Here is an 18,450-nt window from a genome sequence, read left to right on the forward strand (position 1 = left end):
CCTCTTGAGGTGTCGTGGGCTAGTCGACGAAACACTGAGGACGGAAGGTGTCCACTTGAAGACCCTAGAGATGTCCCCTACTCGGCTCAATCCAGACGGTTGTCGTGCTGGTCCTGTAGTTGCAGCCGTCGCGTGTGCTGACGCGCCAAGTACACTGCAGCCGTTAACGCCGGACAGAAGGGGAGTCACACCACCATATGGAAAGAAGCGTAAATGGATGGAGAAGCATAGTTTACTGTAAAGCTACGTCTTAGTTTTGCTTATCTTGGCGAAAGCCGAGTACAAATCAGCATGAAGTTTTAACATCTACTCTCGTGTAATGGAAATCGTATATAAAAAATACTTAAGTAACACTGAATCTGAAAGTTAATCACTTTATTGAATTCAGTTAATATGCTGATAAAATAACTACATGTACAAATTGATAACTACATATGCAACGATTACAAGGCACTTCTTCCCCAGTGTTTCAAAGGCATTGTGAAGTAACAATAAATGTGCATTTTGTGGCCTGTGTCCTGGATGCAAATTTTGGCCAGCTAGGAGCATGTGTCTATTTACAGAGAAAAAGTGAATAAAATTAAATGAGATTGACATAATATATACATACAGAAAAAAAGAAAAAGAAATACTATACGTTTATACATATAAGTACAGTATCCATATAAATCATGCTTTAAAAATACATAATAGATGTAATGTACAGTATTAACTTTGCATTAAGAACACGTGCTTTGTTGGGAGAATGAGGAAAAAAATCCCTTGTAAAAACCCTTCACAGTACATTTGCCATTTTGGTCACTAGATAATAAACTGCTGTATCCTCGCTTCCCCTGAGCTACAGATCTCATTTCTATTTAAATGAACATGAGATATCTGCGGCAGCAGAATGAAAACAGATTTGGAAGACAGAAAGCCTTTCGCCTAAAGTGCAGAGCTAAACCGGTAACAGAAAGTGCATTTGTGTTCCATGCTCTGTGGGTTTTGTGCATGTGACCACAGTCCCCTGTAATCCGTGAAGGCGCTTGGTCAAACAAGAAGGCTGAGCATAAGGCTCTGATGTAAGTCGAACAACCACAGCAGAGAGCCATAAACTTTAAGTCAGAGCTTTCATTCTTGGTATCACCCAGCCTTGTGCGTTTAAACAGAGTTAAATGTACAGGAGCAGATGCAGGATCCTAATAGCTCTTACTCCACACTGTTCTCCAAGGTTTGGGGGCTGGTGTTTTCCTCCCTGTGTGAAGGCGTATATGCATTTGCCCTGTTCTGGGACACTGATTCTGAGCTCCAGTGTCTGTCCCAACCTTTGCAGCACAGCAGAGCCACCAGTCGTGAACGAATCGAGGGAGTGAACAGCACAAACATGATGCAGTTCGCAGCTCCTTGAAAGGTGTTTCCAATTCCCTATTTAAAAAATGAAATCAGAATCATTGGGTTGCCAAATGCAATAAGGGCAAGTAAAGATAAATGACTTTGATGAAGTACACAAATAAACAGCATGATGCTAAGGAGAATTGGACTTCAGGTAGAAGAAAATGAAGTTAATTTCAGGCTAACTAAGTGGAACCAGGTGACTTACATGCAAGGTCACCAGTACTGGATTGTGCCCTGCAGGGGAGTCAGTCAGCAGGAGCAGGAAGCGGATGGTGCTCCACAGGCGGAGTATAATGAAGATGATGGGGATGAGGGTGAGCTTCCTGTCTGCCATGGAAGACAGTGAGTGAGAGACAGGGCTGCTGGTCAGGATGGGACGGTACTCAGACAGGGCTGCATGCTGAAAAACATCACATGAGAATAAAAAGAGCACAAAGAGAGATATTTAATATTAAAGTAACAGCTCACTTAAAATAAAAATTCTGACTTACACATGACTTATGCAATGTTGTTGCGTACATTAACATTGAGTAATTTATTTGAAAGAAATTAATACTTTTATCCAGCAAGGATACTTTAAACTGTTCAAAAGTGACAAAAGATTCCTATTTCAAATAAATGCTGTTCTTTTGAATATTCTATGCATCATAGAATCCTGAAGGAAAATTCACGTTTTCTACAGCTACTTTAAATTGTAATCATATTTGTCACAATATTAATGTTTTACTGTATTTTTCATCAAATAAAGACTTATTTTAAAAACATTCAAAATCTTACCGACACCAACTTTTAAACAGTAGTTTAAATGATGACAGAATTTTTGTTGTTAGCTGACCTGTCAATTTAAAAGTGTATTGAAAGTGGCTGGCAAACCTAAAAACCGAAGTGATACTAAATCTTTCATATTTCCTTTGCAGGGAAACAGCATAAACATACACCCCCATCACTAAAACATGTGGTTTGCAGAATGTAGTTGTGTTACTATGACAAGAATGTCAGCCAGTCTTTAATATTATTTGCTTATTTAATTCCAACAATGAACTTTACTGGGTTCCCACGGTCCCACCCCTTTTTACAAGTGATTTTCCATAACTTATCCAACTGATTTTTTCAATAATAAAATAAATAAAAAAAATCACTAAGAGTTTATAGTCCTTGAAGTATTTTATAGCTCACCATAACTGAAGATACTTTTATGACCTTTTAAGATTTTATTCATTTCCATGACATTTCCAGGCCTAGAAATCACTATTTTATGATATTATTATATTTCCCAGATACATTAACTCACCTATTGCACACATTAAGAGTTTATGAAAATGTCATGCAAAACTCTGCTAAGCAGTAATGTTAAACTGTCTGTGATGAGCAGCGGTGGACTTACTGCTCTGTTTATGTGTATCTTAATAAGGATGTACAGGACTGGCAGTGTGACATAGGCAATGAACTCCCAGATCTTTCCCGTGAGCAGCATCCACAGCACATGGTCTTCAGCCTGGATGTTCACCCAGCACCAGCCTACGGACACTTCAGAGGCATCATAGCCGATCTTGTGCAGGGACAGGGCTGCCACAGTGATGGCGAAAGGAACGCCCCAGCTGACAAAAACCACAAATCACAAGATCAGACTGGAAACAGGATTTACAAGTGAGTTCATGAGAGCCAGGCTTCTCACACAAAATCTTTATTATAGTCTTTGTAAAGAACACTGACTGTCTAAAACCCTTTTTATTCATGAAGCTAAAGGAATAGGATTCTAAAGGCAAAATATTATAAACTGATTATAAAAAGGAATCTCCATTCCTAAATTCCTTTAATATATAAAGGTTACCTGTAAATTAAATTAAAGGATTAGCATGACATGCATATGGATGTTTTATTTCTTCAACATTTAGATTTTAGGCTATATAATTTACATATATAACTTTCAAAATTATTTTTAAAAGTACAAATATTACATATCAGAACTGAATTCAATAGCCTAGTACTACATTAAAACGTCAACTATACGTCAACTAAACTCTGAAACTCCAAAGGTAAATAAAGTATGTTAAAATTAGTAATTATTGCATGTTTATTAAATATTAATTCATAAATACGAAAAAGTAAGATTGAATGCAAAGAAATTGGTTTAATTGACGCTATAAGCAACCCTGGAAAATTTTAAAGGGATTTCACATTTTCCCATAATATTAAAGTGAATGGTGACTCAGTCATTCTTAAAACATTTGCTTTTGTGTTCCACTGAATAAAAAGTCATACAGGTTTGGAACATCATAATGGTGATGAGTAAATATTAAAGATTTATTTTATTTTATTTGGGTTAACCTTTGCTTTAAAGGGATAGTTTACCCAAAAATAAAACTTCTGTCATAATTTACTCACCCTTTTATTGTTCCAACCCTGTATGAGTTTCCCTCTTCTGCTAAACACAAAAGAAGATATTTTGAAGAATGTCTGTAATCAAACAGTTGACGGTAGCCATTGACTTCCATAGTATTTTTTTCCTACTACCGTCAACTGTCTGGTTACCAACATTCTTTGAAATATCTTCTTTTTAGTTCAACAGAAGATAAAAACTCAGAATACAGGTTTGGAACAACATAAGGGTAAGTAAATGATGAGAGAATTTTCATTTTTGGGTGAACTATCCCTGACAGTGAAGAAATGCTTCGAAGAGTTTACCTGATAAGATGAAAATACAGCACCAAGTTGTCGGCCTGTCTCTGGCTGGACTTCACAATAAAAACATACAAGTAGATGGCTATAGCCACGGTCCAGAAGAATGAGCTGGTGTTCGCGAATGTGGAAATTGCTCCTTGCGCAATACAATCCGCAGAATCAGAGTCAAAAATCCGCAAAACTCCGTAAAAGTACGAGAGTGCAGACAGAAGGTCAGACACAGACAGATACACGAGCAGTTTTCTCGGTGTAGTTCTCAAATCGAGCCAACGTAGATATGTGCATATAATTAAAAGTGACCCAAAAAACGAAAGTATACATGATGCCAGGATAACAACCTGTTCGTAAACATACACGGCGGTCCGGTTCGTCTCGGCCATAGTTTTCCCGTGGACTACTTCAAAATCTACCGGCGCCGTTTGTGTGTTTATGTTTGTTAAAATGTTGCCTTATTTGAAGTATCGAATCCTCTTGTAAATAAATACCCAGTCCACTGTCCCCCTGACGAAGCATTCCCCCGAAAACAAGACGGGCTTTAAGATCCAGCGATGTGAGAAGCTTTATAGGCTAAAAGCCAGTCAAACAGCTTCTTCACAACAGCTGAGGCAGTGAAACAATGTCTTGACAATAATAACAACAAATCAAAACATGTTGCAATGTGTCGCCATCTACTTATGAAACCCGATTGTCTTTATAAAACAAACCATACGTACCCCAGCCTTTAAAATCTAAGCTGACAAACTTTGTTTTTGCGCTGAACAGTTTCAGAAGGTGAACTCACTAGTGCTGGGAAATGAAACTGATTCATTAAATGATTCGAATCCTTTGAAACAATTCACTAAAAAGATTCATACAGAATGGTTCACTGATTCGTTTAGTGACTCTTTCTGTTGGTTTCATCGGCCCTGTCCCAAATGGCACACTTTCATATGCACGTTCGTTTTTTACAGTCTATGGTTCGGTCTTGTGGACTTTTACAATGGCTGCCGCGTGCGCGACCGTAGGGTGTCCCAGATATTTAACGGCTCTGGGGTGTCCGATTGTCATTTTGGGTTTCAGAAGGGTGCTCGCGAGCGCCCCCTTTGTGGTCGATATGCGCCCTCAATGCGCAATTTTGCCAAACCCGCAGACTTCTTCTCGACAGTCAAAGCGGCGTTACGTCACGAAAGTGCAGACCATGGTGCAGACCACAGTCTATGGTGCAGACTCACAGGAAGAGCTTATGGTGCCATTTGGGACAGGGCCACCGTCACTACAGTAGAAGGAGACTAATGACTGCTGTCGATTTGCGAGTCATGGAAGGAACCATTCGTTAAAAAAAAAAAACGCCGAATCGAATCGACCCAAACAAGTATTGTGCTTTATTACAAGGGACTCTAGAGAGAATGTTTAACCTTTTCCCTCACAAATGACGATAAAGCAGATCTATCGTTTTTTCTCTCTCACCAGATTTGATTCATTCACGTCAAAGATTAATTAAGAAACAAACACCACTAGAAAGCACTTATAGGCCTACTGTATAGGCAAAGATTCCAAACATTATTTTTTTCTTTAGATCTTTAATCCTTGTCAACCAAATGTCATTCAACCAGTAATAAGCTATTATTAGCGATGGTGATGGCCCCAGTTCATTTTAAAAATCTGCATTCCAACATTCCAAATGGAACTGTGAGAGTATACGCAATAGGCTATGTGCAAGCAATGCGGCATTGCAAATGTTTCTGCAATTATTGACAATACATCTGCAATCACTATACTACACCATTAGATGGCGTTATGTGAACTTTAATCAAGCTTCAAGATCTTGGTCATTTTCTTTTTTCTTTTCTTTTCTTTTCTTTTCTTTTCTTTTCTTTTCTTTGTGAAACATTTTTGTAATTTGATTTGTAACTTGCATTGCATTAACCTCATTATATCATTAGTGTTTCGAGCTGTCTTGCAGGAATGTTTGGAGTGAGGTGCCGCTTTTGTCAAAAAAATATTAGCCTGTATTTCAGTTTCCAGCGAGATTTTTGTTTCCACTGGTCTATTATTTAGGCCAGGATTAAATTTAGGGATATATCTCCTTTTATCTCACTGTCACAGTGCATAATTTTTTTTTAGACAGAGAAAAAAAGAGGTGAAAAACAAAACAAAAAAAAACAATGCTTTGCTTGATCCTCCATTAAAGGGCACCTTTTATGCAAAATTCCCTTTTACATGGTGTTTGAACATGTGTGTTGGCAGTGTGTGTATACACAACCACCCTATAATGGTAAAAATCCACCCATTCATATTTTTTTAATCCCCATAAATCATGAGCAGTGTCTCAAGACAAGCCGTTTGCAGATTGTAGTTTTGTGACGTCACATTGCACAGGCCCCGCCCACGACTGCTGATGGACTCTGCCCTATTAGCATAGACCCGCCCTGAATGAGCTGTACACAGTACGCTATGGCCCTGTCCTAAATGTCACACTATATGTACTTTTGTTTTTGTGGACTTACAATGGCTGCCGTGCGTGCGTGTCCGTTAAGTCCATGAGACCGTAGGATGTTTTATTTGTCATTTTCAAAAGGGTGCTCACGACCCCCTTCCCCCACCCCCCTTTGCGGTAGATATGTGCCCTCAACGTGCACTTTTACCAAGCCAGCACTAAAGCGAGCTCCGCAGCAGACTTCTTCTCGGCAGTCAAAGTGGCATTACGTCACGAAAGTGCGGACTAAGACCGCAAGTGTTTACGGTGCCAGCTGTACACAGTCCGCCATGTGTATCTCCTCTCCAGAGCATTTAACAGCAGCATTCAAGTAAAAAAAATATTCTTATTAAAGCTGCTCAAGTTATTTAATCAAGAGCAGTGAGTGATTTTCTTTTTTTCTTTTTGTTTGATTCATATTAACAGCATATATAGCAGGTACTGTATATTAAGCTGTTTTCACTTTAATACACAGATCTAATATACACATGCGATTTCTTTACTTGCAGTTTACATTCACAGACATTACCGACTGTCTTTATGTAAACTTTGTGTTGTTGTTTGTTGTTTTTGACATAATCTTGTGTGAATTTGACAGTTTTAAGCGCAATAATATATATCGTATATAAGAAGTTTAGACTGATATGGCTTTAAAATGCATGCAGATAATAAACTTTCTTGATGATGAAGAACTGCAATGTCAGGTGAGAGTGACCGTGATAGAGGTGATAATCAAAACCAAACAGATGTTTTAGTTTTTTGCAGAGAATGTAAAGGCTCCGCCCTCTTCTGGATGGCAGGGCGGGGAGCAGCAACTCATTTGCATTTAAAGATACATGCTGAAACTTCACAGACACATTCTAGGGACACCTGAGAGTTATATTACATCTTGTAAAAAAGGGGTATAATAGGTCCCCTAAAAGGCAACCCTTTAGTTCTCCTGCCATGCATCCATAGTAAATTAAATGAATACCTAAATTCTGCCAGTATAAGGTGTGAAGATACAGTCTAAAAGTGAGCAGAAATGAGGCTTTCAGCAAAAGGCACTGTTATATAAAAAATGTGTTAAATAACATATTTTGTTGTATTGTAATCCAATGAAAAATATATTTGAGAGGGACTTAGTAAAAACGTTTATTTTGTATTCTGATATGTGCATGAATCACATCAGGAGGTCTGGTTAACAAGGCAAGTTCAGTTTTGATCTTTCATCACAGATAATATATCCAAATAAAACTACTGACAGAATACAATTCAGACTAAAGAGATAAAGTAAAATAAAATTCAAAATAGAGTCTGGCTTCATACAACAGAAACAACATACGTTTGCCCCAAAAATGTGTCATTGCATAAAACTGTGATTGACAGTGTTGGCACAGATCCAATCCAGCAAGTGATTAAACTGGCCTATTGGACAAATATCTGAGGTTATCCATACAGTTCAATTGCTATCATTGCACTTTGATATACATATGGTGTCCAACAACATACCTTTTAAAGTAACATTAATATGTTTGTGATATTAAATCTGTGAAGGCTACACTGTTAACTCATTTTCAAGGTATGATTTAAAACAAAGTGCTTTAATACTTTGTAAAAGACCTTACTAAATTGATTTTCAGCTTTCTGGACAAGTTCAGACTTATTGCCACACTGATGTGATTACATCAAAAACCCAAGTGAGTTACGGGCGTTTCATTCACCTGCTCAAACCACCCTTTTGATGATCAACAACCGAAACCAAAACACTAATGAAATTCCCTGAAAATGAAACTCGACTTGATACACACAAACTGCTTTAAAGTTAATACTAAACAGAAACCATAAATAGAGAAATAACACATGACAATAATGACGACATTTAAAAAAAATGCATTCATATATTTTGATCATAAAAATACAGTCTATTAAAAATACATTTAAATTTATATTAATACAATATATATATATATATATATATATATATATATATATATATATGTTATTAAATACATTCTAGATGTTCTATAATATACAAAGTAATGTGCATATATTTCATATATATTTTTTATTTTCCAAAAAATATTCTAGATATTTTTCAAACCAGAATGATTAGTATTTTTGTTCATCATTATGATGATAATGTATATTTTAATTCATTAACAAACTTCATAATGAACATATTACAACACAGTCATCTGAATATGTCATCAGACTGTAAGCTATAGGTCAAGTATAAACATGTCACAACAATGTAATTTCAATACTGAAATCTGGTCAGCTGATATTCACAATAACACTTGACTAAATCACTCCTGATCTCATTGAAAAGAGAAAAAAAGAAAAAGAGGTTTGATCTAAACTATGACAACAACGTCATGGAAAAAATGACCCAAGATACTGTAAGCATGAATCAGTCTTTCACTTGAAACACTCATGAAATCAGTCGCTGTACGTGTTCAAACGACAGTGACAGAAACAAAAGCTCACACTCACAATTAGAAAAGAAGAATGAATGGGAAGAGAAGCTTGGTAATATGTAGAGACTGAAGTTTCTCTTTTCTTGTTTCTCTCCAGGCTGTAAGTGCATGAGCGGGGTTGGATGGATGGGCTTCCTAAGGTGATGAGTTTCTGCGGCAGTATACTTGCTGATTGCTTCGTTCTCACTCCACACAACAACCAGCTAAGACACTGCCAAAGAACCACTCACAGCAGCGCCCCTCATCCCTCACTCGCTCGCTCTCCTTCCATCACTTCAGCATCTCTCGCCCTCATCTGTCGGTGACTGTAAAGGCTCCTCGTATATGACTCTCCCGTCTTCTGCAGGTGAGCTCTGGACACTTTAATACTCTGCTCATGGAATGTCCAGAGTTCTTCTATGACAGCCAGGGACAGAGGTAGATTTCCCCTTACCGAATAAGCCTTTGTTCTGCTTTCAGTTTCCAAGAGATGACGGTAGGTGAGAGGTCGCCTGAAAACACAGAAAATATCTCATATTTCCAGTTTATTACACCTCACCACTGCTGCATACGAAAACAGAACTGTGTGACATAACACAAGGGATGACAGAATTGAAAAAATAATTGTTTTGTTTTCAAGTTAAAATTATTAAAATAAACAATAAAAAATAAATGTATAACAAAAAAGGTTAAAAAAACCCAAACAAAATAAAGAAACACTTCTTTTACAAAACATATGTTATAATATATTATATTGTCAAATATTATTACAATTTAAAACAACTGTTTTCTATTTGAATATATTTGAATTTAATTTAATTTATTCATGTGGTGGCAACATTTTCAGCATATTAGACACTTCAGACACTGAAGACTGGAGTAAAGATGCTGAAAATGTTGCCATCACATGAATAAATTAAATTAAATTAAAATATATTCAAATAGAAAACAGTCTATTTGCTGCTCAATTTCTTATAATTATCAATGTTGAAAAGAGTTGTGTGATGCTTAATATTTTTTCTTTGATTTATTTATAAAAAAACATTATTTTGTAAAATATTTTTACTGTCATCCTTGCTGTTTAAAATAATAATAAAAATGTCAAAAATATTCATTTTTATATTTAATTTATAATAATATTTTTTACTGGAAATAAAGACAAAAGTACTGATTAAGAAATAGATTTATTTTTGCAGTGCAAGTTTCAACAAACAAATTAAACCAAAGTACAAAGGGACAATGATGACTGTATTACTGGGGGTAGAAAGTACCAAAAATCACAGTTCTCATATCTGTGATGTCATTTCAGCATCGCTGCGGGACTTCCAGGTTAGCATTTAATAAAAAGCTATGACAGAACCCACAACACTTACCTTCAATAATCACAAGACAGACGAAAACAAGCCCTGAGGATACACTGACGTCCAACACTTTACGAGACTAACGCTAGCTTGCTAAGACTCCCTCCAATGTAAACAAGCCTGTAAAGCTTACATCTGAAAGAGAAAGACTCAATCCTCAGAAAAAAAGTTTGAGAGACCGCCACACCTCAGGGAGGGGAGAGCACACCTTCTTTTATTACTTATATGAACTATGCTGACCCTCTACACCGCAAATAGAGCCGTAACTCACTTATTCTCAAATAAACGCTGAATCTAGGTTCAAAGGGTTCACTTCAGCCTATATTTGCCTGTACGAAACTGTGAGAATGCTTGCATGTGAAAGAGCAAGATCGCTCGTATGAGGGTGTCATATGTTTATGAGTTAAATGACTGAGGAGGTCAGTCCCGTGACTCCGGTCCCTGATTTGTTGTTCACCTACAGAAGCACTGTGAAGGCCCTATCTGTTGGTATTCCCCACAGTGCAGCTATTTTGGGCAGACAGCCTCTCTTAAGGGCTCTGCCAGAGAAGAAGGGCCTCTGCTCACTAAGCAAGAAGGCTTAGAACAGAGTGGGAGAGAGTTAGCATGTGCGTGGGAGAGCGGAAGAGTGAGGAAGAGAAAGTGGAGGCACAATTAAAGAGAAATAAAAAGTGAAAGAGAAAAAGAAAGTGATGAAAAAAAATGGCCGTGTGGCTGCCGGTGACAGTTAAATCAGATCAGGGTCTTGAAATGCAGTAGAAGCGCTTGCAGCATTAGATGTGCGCCACACCAGGCTTAGTCACTGTCATCAGACGCTCGAAATCCCATACTCATGCAATAAGGGGCACTGTGACCCTGCTGAGGCGGGTGCTTGTCCTCTTGTACCATTGCTTTCTTGTGCTGTTTGGTGACAAGTTATGGCAGGTAATAAAAGTCCACAGAGCTGAATTGCCAAGCGCACGCATGCACGTTAACCCTTGAAATGAGCATTTGCCTATGAAAACAGGTTGAGGTCAAGAGAGAGCTAAGTAGCGCATGTGATATTATCTTCGTTCCCTACTCTCCAGTCCGAGCGAGAGGCACCAGTAAAGCCTTTTTACAGCAACTGCTGATACAATATTCCGTTGCGTCCGCAGCGTTATCTGAGTCTGAGCAAACACACCTGTAATTATGAGACTATTTCAGTAACAGCCTTGCGCTGACTCCTACAGTACCTCACTTGAATGCTGACATCACCGCAGGACGAGGAGGGTGGGGGTGGGGGGGTCAAAAACAGGGTGAGGCTTTCCTAGAAGAAACTTCCAGCAGCTTCCTTTATTTCTACATTTTACCCAAACTGTTAACAAAAAACTACAAATTAATATATTTAGATATATTTGAGGGAATTTCTTTGACAGGTTTGCAAGGAAGAACAAACAGTAAGTGAAAAGTTTCACCGAATTCCTAGAATTAAAAGCAAAAAATAAATAAAAATAATCCGCCAATGTATCCGATATCAATATATACTTGTATGTAAAATACATTTCAATATTTTCGGTGTGTGTATCTGTGCCTGTGTGTATGTATATATATATATATATATATATATATATATAAACACACACATATGCTTATGTTTTTTTTACAGTATATTTTTTTAAAGGGGTCATATAATGGTACATGCACTTTTACAAGTTGATTGTACTGAAATGTGTGTTGGCAGTGCCTGTACACAAACATCATATAATGATAAAAATCCATCCAGTGTTTTTGTTTTAATCTCCTTATATGTTTTCCCCTGCCTCAAATTGAGCCGTTCGTTTTTGTGACGTCAATAAAACGGACGCCCCTCCCACGATTGTTGATTGACAGCCGGGTTTCAACACAGACCCGCCCTCGCTCGTGAGGGAGCGAGCTGTCGATCATAGTCTGCGCGGACCGGCGCGGTCATTGTTGATATGCTGGAGCACTGTCGATGAGCAGAATGGCTCTAAGCGATTGTGGTGTTCTGTTCTTGGGTGTAATAACGAACACAGCAGTCATTTTAATGTTCCTAAATCCGAACCGCTGAAGACGCAGTGGCTGAGTTTGTTTTCGAAGGGAATATTCCCCACGAGCAACGTCAATGCTTTCATATTTGCGCGAATCATTTCACACACCAGACTGCTTATAAACGAGGAGGGTCAGTATAAAGCTGGTTTTGCTAAGAAGTACCAACTATTCGTGTTCCTGCTGAACCTCCAAAATAACTGAAGTGAGTGTATCGTTTTATTAATCTTTAATATTTATATTAATCTTTGCAAATCGCTAGATGCACGCTTCACAATGAATGCGTCTAAGGTTTACACTCGGGGTACATTACGGCATGTTTTCTATGTACGACGTTCTCAATATAATTCATAATCCCACATCTATAATGAACAACGCGTTATGGTATTGTGTTACAAACGGTGTACACAGAACAGAGAGGCGGGGTGAGGAAAACTCATTATCATTTAAAGTCATATACACTGAAACGGCGTGCTGAAAACAGAGCTGTTTTTGACCAGGTAAAATAAGTGTTTTCTTACAATACTAATGAGAATTTTTAATTAAAGTATATTACAAAGTTTTAATTTAGACTCTAAAGAATCATATTAGCTTGTACAAAAATGGCATTATATGACCCCTTTAAGCATTACATTTTGTTAGATTAAAGCTTAAAACAAGAAAATTCCAGATATAACAAGCCTTTTGCAAATAGCTTATATAGGTTTGTTTTTCAAGTAAATGTTCTTTTAAGGATTTTATTGGAAAGATTTTTTAATAATACACAAAGTATTACGTACTGAAACACAAGACAAAAATACTGATTATAAAGTATGCTGCCCATCAGACTGTACATCATAATTTCTGTTTTTGTCTGAGTGTTGACAACCTGCCAGTCCTGCTTGGCTGCCTTCTTACTTACTGGATGTGTTTATCGCATCAAACATGTAGGTGTTTTCTGCGATATAACATGACAAGACGCATGCTAAGTGACATCCCAGCACTGGTACATATTACCAGATTTGAATTCTATCAGCCAAAAGTGTCATTAGACCACATCTGAAGGCTGCTTTGAGGAAATCTGATCGGCTCTTTGGACAGAAAAAGATAAACACGCACACATGAATGAGCACACAGCTGTCTGACGGTCATTAGAAAAAGAGGAACGCAACATGTATGCCACCCAAACCAGCACAGATGTATAAATTCATTATACCACATGCAATGCCTTGTAAAAGCATGCAGACCCTCACATACCCACACACACACTCTCATACACAAACACACACCTCGTGATCTGGTTTCTGCTGCAGTTGCTAAATTGCAGTGTTGTGTCCCTATGTCTGTCTCGTGAGGCCAACGGCTTGCAGAGGCCACATGATGGCAGGAATTCCTGGCTGCTTTGGGCCTGATGTAATCTCTAATACAGGCTTTCAGGAAGTAGGGGAAAAACATATGCGCATACAAACACACACACACACACACACATGCCAGCTGGCACTGCCGTGTGCCTGTACGCCTCTGACACACTTCAGAACCAAGAAACACAGGTGCTGTATTAACTGACAGATCAAATGAATGCATTTACGGGTCACAAAGTTTGTTTGAACTAGTTTAACTGTTTAAGTGAAAACTGATAATCTGATTGTCTAAAGAAAATACACATTTAGAATAAATGGAGTGAAACCAGTAGTAGAGGAGCAAACCACTATCTATCTAATGTAAATAGCATCATAGTTGACCTAAAAATACAATACTTTTTCCACATTTTTGCCAACATACTGTATGTGAAAAAAATATGTCAAAGCACTCCGAATGCAGCTAGTACTGAACTAATTTTAAAAAGAAAACTGTATATCAACAAGGACAGTTAAAATTTTGAATAACTAGAATCAGACACTCACCTTTCTGCTAATCTAGCTGACTCAAGGTCTCTCATCGTCTCCAGGACATCTGGATACGTTTCTGTAAAAGAAGCACTTTGTTGTTTTTTTACCACCATCTGCACTGTTGTTTTCTCGCTCTCTTTCTCCCACGGTTGTGTCACTCTGTCTATAGTACAGCAGTCATATCATTCCTCTGACTTAATCATCTTAAAGGGAAAGTACTGCTAAATGTCACTGGCAAAACTTCTCATGTTTTTTCCTTTATTCAGCTAATTAAACTATTGCTGTGCCAGCAAGTTCCCCTCTGTGATTTTATTTAAGTAGTTGGTATTTCATTGTTAGAAATAATAATATAATTTAATTAAACATTATTATATATTTGTTTAACATTAAACAGGGTGAGTGTGAGTGGACTCACTGGAAACCACAGAATGAGTAGAGCTCACAATCAATCAATAAATACAAATAAATAAATAAAATTGCTATTACGGTCAGAAATTAATTTTTCCACTACAGGGAAATACTTTTATATTTTATGTTTATTAAGAGGCCATATTCTTCAAACCATATAAAATACACTCAGTGTCATTATTTTATGTCTAATATTTAAATTGAAAAAATGGACAGACACTGTCAATAAATTAGGCTGTTAGCTATACATTTAAATTAATATCAAACCCTTTTATTTATATTTTGTGACATTATATAACTAGAATATTAAGAAATATACCAGACATGAAAAAAAAAACATTAATAACATTTTCAATTTCAGCGACATTTTTGTCACATTGAATTGCATTTTTATTTTGCCCTGAGGCCTCATTAAGTTCTGAACCTTGTGGTTATAGATAATAGTTCAGAAGAACCAAACATTTTTAAGAACAACTGCTTTTCACTGTTCAGTACTGAAAATAAAAATATCTTAAAATAAAAGAAGAGACACAAAAGGGAGGGAAACTGTCATAGGGGACTGAAAGGTTTGTTTACCAAAAAAAGCTAGAACCTCAAGTCTTTGCAAGGCTATATGGGGAGACAAAGTGCAAACATTGCATTCCTAAACAATATCAGTTTACTCAAGAGACTGTTGATCAATGCAAGCTCTATTTGTAGAGCTAGAATACATTAATAATTCACACAGCCCACCTTTCAGCCAGTAAAATACATTATTATCAGCACACTGATGCTTCTGGCAACAGCAGAGTTGCTTACGAGTAAACCGCTGGTTCAGGAGAGTAACCAACACTTTGGTGGACACCAAATACATTTACAGTGACATCAGTAAGTACATAAAACAAGACTGGTAAAACATCTCACCTTTTGTCTCAGGAGTCGTGTCATCAGAAGAATCAGCCGTGGTGAGGTCAGGGATCTTCCAGAGAGGGAACAGCCAGTGCAGAGACTGTAAAAACATCCGGTCAGTCAAGTTCATATATGTGTTTGTTCAGACAACACAAAAGACTGAGTCACAAAGGGATCCATTATTCTTCCATTGCTTCAGATTGATTTTCTCTATTTTTAAGGTCAGCAGTGTTTGTTCACGAAGCACCAAAGGTGATGAGGGCAGAGTCATTAAACAATTGATCAATAATCTCTGTGAAAATCCGCTTTCATTTAGACACATAGGCGGAAATAATATGACTCTTAAAGAAATAAATTATTGGCAAAGTTTGCTATAAGAGAGACACCAATGATTTTTATAGCCATTCCATTTCAGTTTAAACAGCAGCTCATAAATCAAAACAAATCTATTTTGTAGCCAATTACACTGCATCTTTGTATTTTTATTTCAAATATTTATATATATATACACAAATAATATTTTTTTCTCATTTTAACCATGAACTTTACTGCATTTTGTTAGATTTATGCTTAAAACAAGAAAAAAAGATTTTTTTTTTTTATTCAAGATATTCTCTAAAAACAAGTCTTGTTATCTCACACAGTTTTGTTTCTTTAAGATTCTTAGATGGTTTTTAATGGATACATTTACTGATTATGCAGTGTACTGATGTACTTTTAAGTAGGCCTACACTGTAATTATAAAGCAAAAAAACTTCTATTCTTCCATAAGATACAGCTGAGAAGTGACACTTACCTGGGTGTTGGATGTTTGTCAGTTCAGTCTGTCCCAATATCCATAGAGTCGATAGTATGCTGTTTTCGTCTTCACCGGTCAGTTAGATGAGAAACAGTTACTGGTGCTGACCACAAGCCTCAACTCCCTCCTGACATGCCAGTACAAGTCAAGGCATGTTCTTGTTGCTCTGCACAGCGCCCTCTGCTCTACCGCTTCAACTGGAGAACTGGAGGAGGAGCAAAGAGAATAGAGAAGACTTAGCATTAGAGGTGACAGGACAAATCAGAGACATCTCTCTCTCAGAGGTCACTGTTCTGTCTTTACAGGCATGTTCAGACAGTCACTGCGCAATACAACACATGAATAAGTGACTCAGGCAGGATGTGTGAGTAAAGTTACGTACAGACACGCGCAAGAAAACGATTATGCTAAAGTCAATTTAGTAACATGATGGGTATTCTTCAAAGTGTTAAAACTACCCTACATTTCATTCACATTTACACTTGTTTGTCTGCACAGGCATTTCAACCCATTCACGTAGCCTAAGTGGGACTAAAGATTAAAGTATAGTATAAGCGTATAACAGAATTGCCACAGTAGGATTTCCTATACTATTTTATAGGTTATTTTGTTAAATATTTCAATTGAAAATGTTTATTTTGAAAGCTAAAATACAATTAAGAGTGGGCATAGCATAAGCGCAGTACAATAAATAAATCTATTAAAACTTTCTAGGATTTCATTTAAAACAGCATTAGAACAGTGAGGGTCTTCAAACTCAATAGAGTTAACTTTAAATCATGTACAATAGAGCAGATTGTTTTTTGTCAATGAGACGCAGTTTGTTCCCTGAGGGATTTCTTCATGGGACCCTGCACTGCTCCCCCTGGTGGTGAAGGTCTTACTGCACCAAAGTTCAAATTGATGAATGTACTAGTCTGCTTTTAGGATACAAGCTCAGTTTGAAAATAAAAATAAAAATATTTAACAATGATATCTGTATCTAAAATATTTTAGATGTAATAATATATTAAGAATTTAGATTAACAAAAAAATTTTTTCAAATAAAATAATAATGTATAAAGTAATATATGCAATTGACAAATTTGTATATAATAAAAGTAATAATATTGATAATAACATAGTAATTAATAATGCATTTTTAAACTTTTTTGCAAAAATTAAAAAAAGAGCATGGTAAATACATGCCAAATGTGCAATTTCTAGGTTGATCTACTGAAAGAAACCATTAAGCATCGCTTAATTAAACAATTGAATCAAATTTTCACAGAGAATTTTTACACAAATATTCACACTTACCCAAATCCTCAGTGGAATACGCATCCACACAAATGATTTCTCAGATATAAGCCAGCACTGACTTATGTAGTAATGAAACACAAACCCTAATTAAAGTGAGGCACCAGAGCAGTAACGCAGAGCCCAGCGCTCTAGAGAAACTTCATCACCAGGCAGAGTTGCAGTGCAGCGGCACAGCTCAGCTCCACAGTAGATGTAACTCTGTGGCCCCTCTCTCTCTCTCTCTCTCTCTCTCTCTCTCTCTCTGCAGTCTGGTCCAATGTATGTTACAGTACAAGGACTGCACTTCACTGGATTGCAGCAGTCCAAGACTGATGACCTTACCAATAAAAAGAGCAGAGTCACAAATGCCAGCGTTTCCACGCCGTCCTGTAGCTCACCTTCACCCTTCTCAGTTACCCCTCATCTAATTGTTTCGCCCCACTCTGAGGTGGCTGAAGTAACATTTTGTTCTGACATGTACATTTCCTATTGGTTTTACAAGACCACGTGGAGTGTCAGTCAGAGCTGACTGATGGCTTTTTGACACAGATGCTGCAGTGGACGTTAAGATGGTGCCAAATATAACGCCGAGCGCGCTCACTGGCCTACTCTCTGCTGCATTGGAGCCTTGTACCATTTGAGTAATCAAAAAAAAAATCTCTTTCCGAACCTGAAGTTTTGTATCATGCCGCTTTAATTGGTCGGCAAATTATGTGAAGTAGCATTGCGGATGGCTTTAAATTCAGAAGCGTCGAAATAAAGGAAATCCCTAAAACTCTGCCTTGTGCAAATATGCTTGCAACACTATGAGAGGTTGGAGGGCAAGTGTGGAATCCTTACTCCAGCAAGATCAAAGCTTGCTGCATTG

General features: G+C 37.2%; 1 protein-coding gene and 1 long non-coding RNA gene across 2 annotated transcripts; both read right to left on the reverse strand.

The window, feature by feature from the left end:
* Positions 1-360: 360 nt before the first annotated feature.
* On the reverse strand, positions 361-4,450 carry gpr157 (G protein-coupled receptor 157). Its single transcript, XM_056268088.1, has 4 exons — positions 4,060-4,450; positions 2,759-2,972; positions 1,580-1,774; positions 361-1,404 (listed from the first exon to the last, which is right to left on the reverse strand). Exons 1-4 carry the CDS (start codon positions 4,434-4,436, stop codon positions 1,189-1,191), a joined length of 1,002 nt encoding a protein of 333 aa, XP_056124063.1. The 5' UTR covers positions 4,437-4,450; the 3' UTR covers positions 361-1,188.
* A 4,596-nt stretch (positions 4,451-9,046) lies between these two features.
* LOC130102204 (uncharacterized) lies at positions 9,047-16,519 on the reverse strand. The gene is made up of 4 exons (XR_008809154.1): positions 16,299-16,519; positions 15,518-15,602; positions 14,222-14,282; positions 9,047-9,461 (listed from the first exon to the last, which is right to left on the reverse strand). It is a non-coding gene; the product is annotated as an uncharacterized LOC130102204 (long non-coding RNA).
* Positions 16,520-18,450: the final 1,931 nt, after the last annotated feature.

This window comes from Rhinichthys klamathensis, unplaced genomic scaffold (genome assembly GCF_029890125.1).
Source record: "Rhinichthys klamathensis goyatoka isolate OS25496 unplaced genomic scaffold, OSU_Roscu_1.1 h1tg000269l_1, whole genome shotgun sequence".
Classification (NCBI taxonomy): Eukaryota; Metazoa; Chordata; class Actinopteri; order Cypriniformes; family Leuciscidae; genus Rhinichthys; species Rhinichthys klamathensis.

Coding starts and splice junctions, on each gene's coding strand:
- gpr157 (XM_056268088.1), bottom strand. CDS start 4,436: ATGGCCGAGACGAACCGGACCGCCGTGTATGTTTACGAACAGGTTGTT. Junction 1,775..2,758: donor AGATACACATAAACAGAGCA/GTAAGTCCACCG, acceptor GATGTTTTTCAG/CATGCAGCCCTGTCTGAGTA. Junction 1,405..1,579: donor CAGTACTGGTGACCTTGCAT/GTAAGTCACCTG, acceptor TTTTTTAAATAG/GGAATTGGAAACACCTTTCA.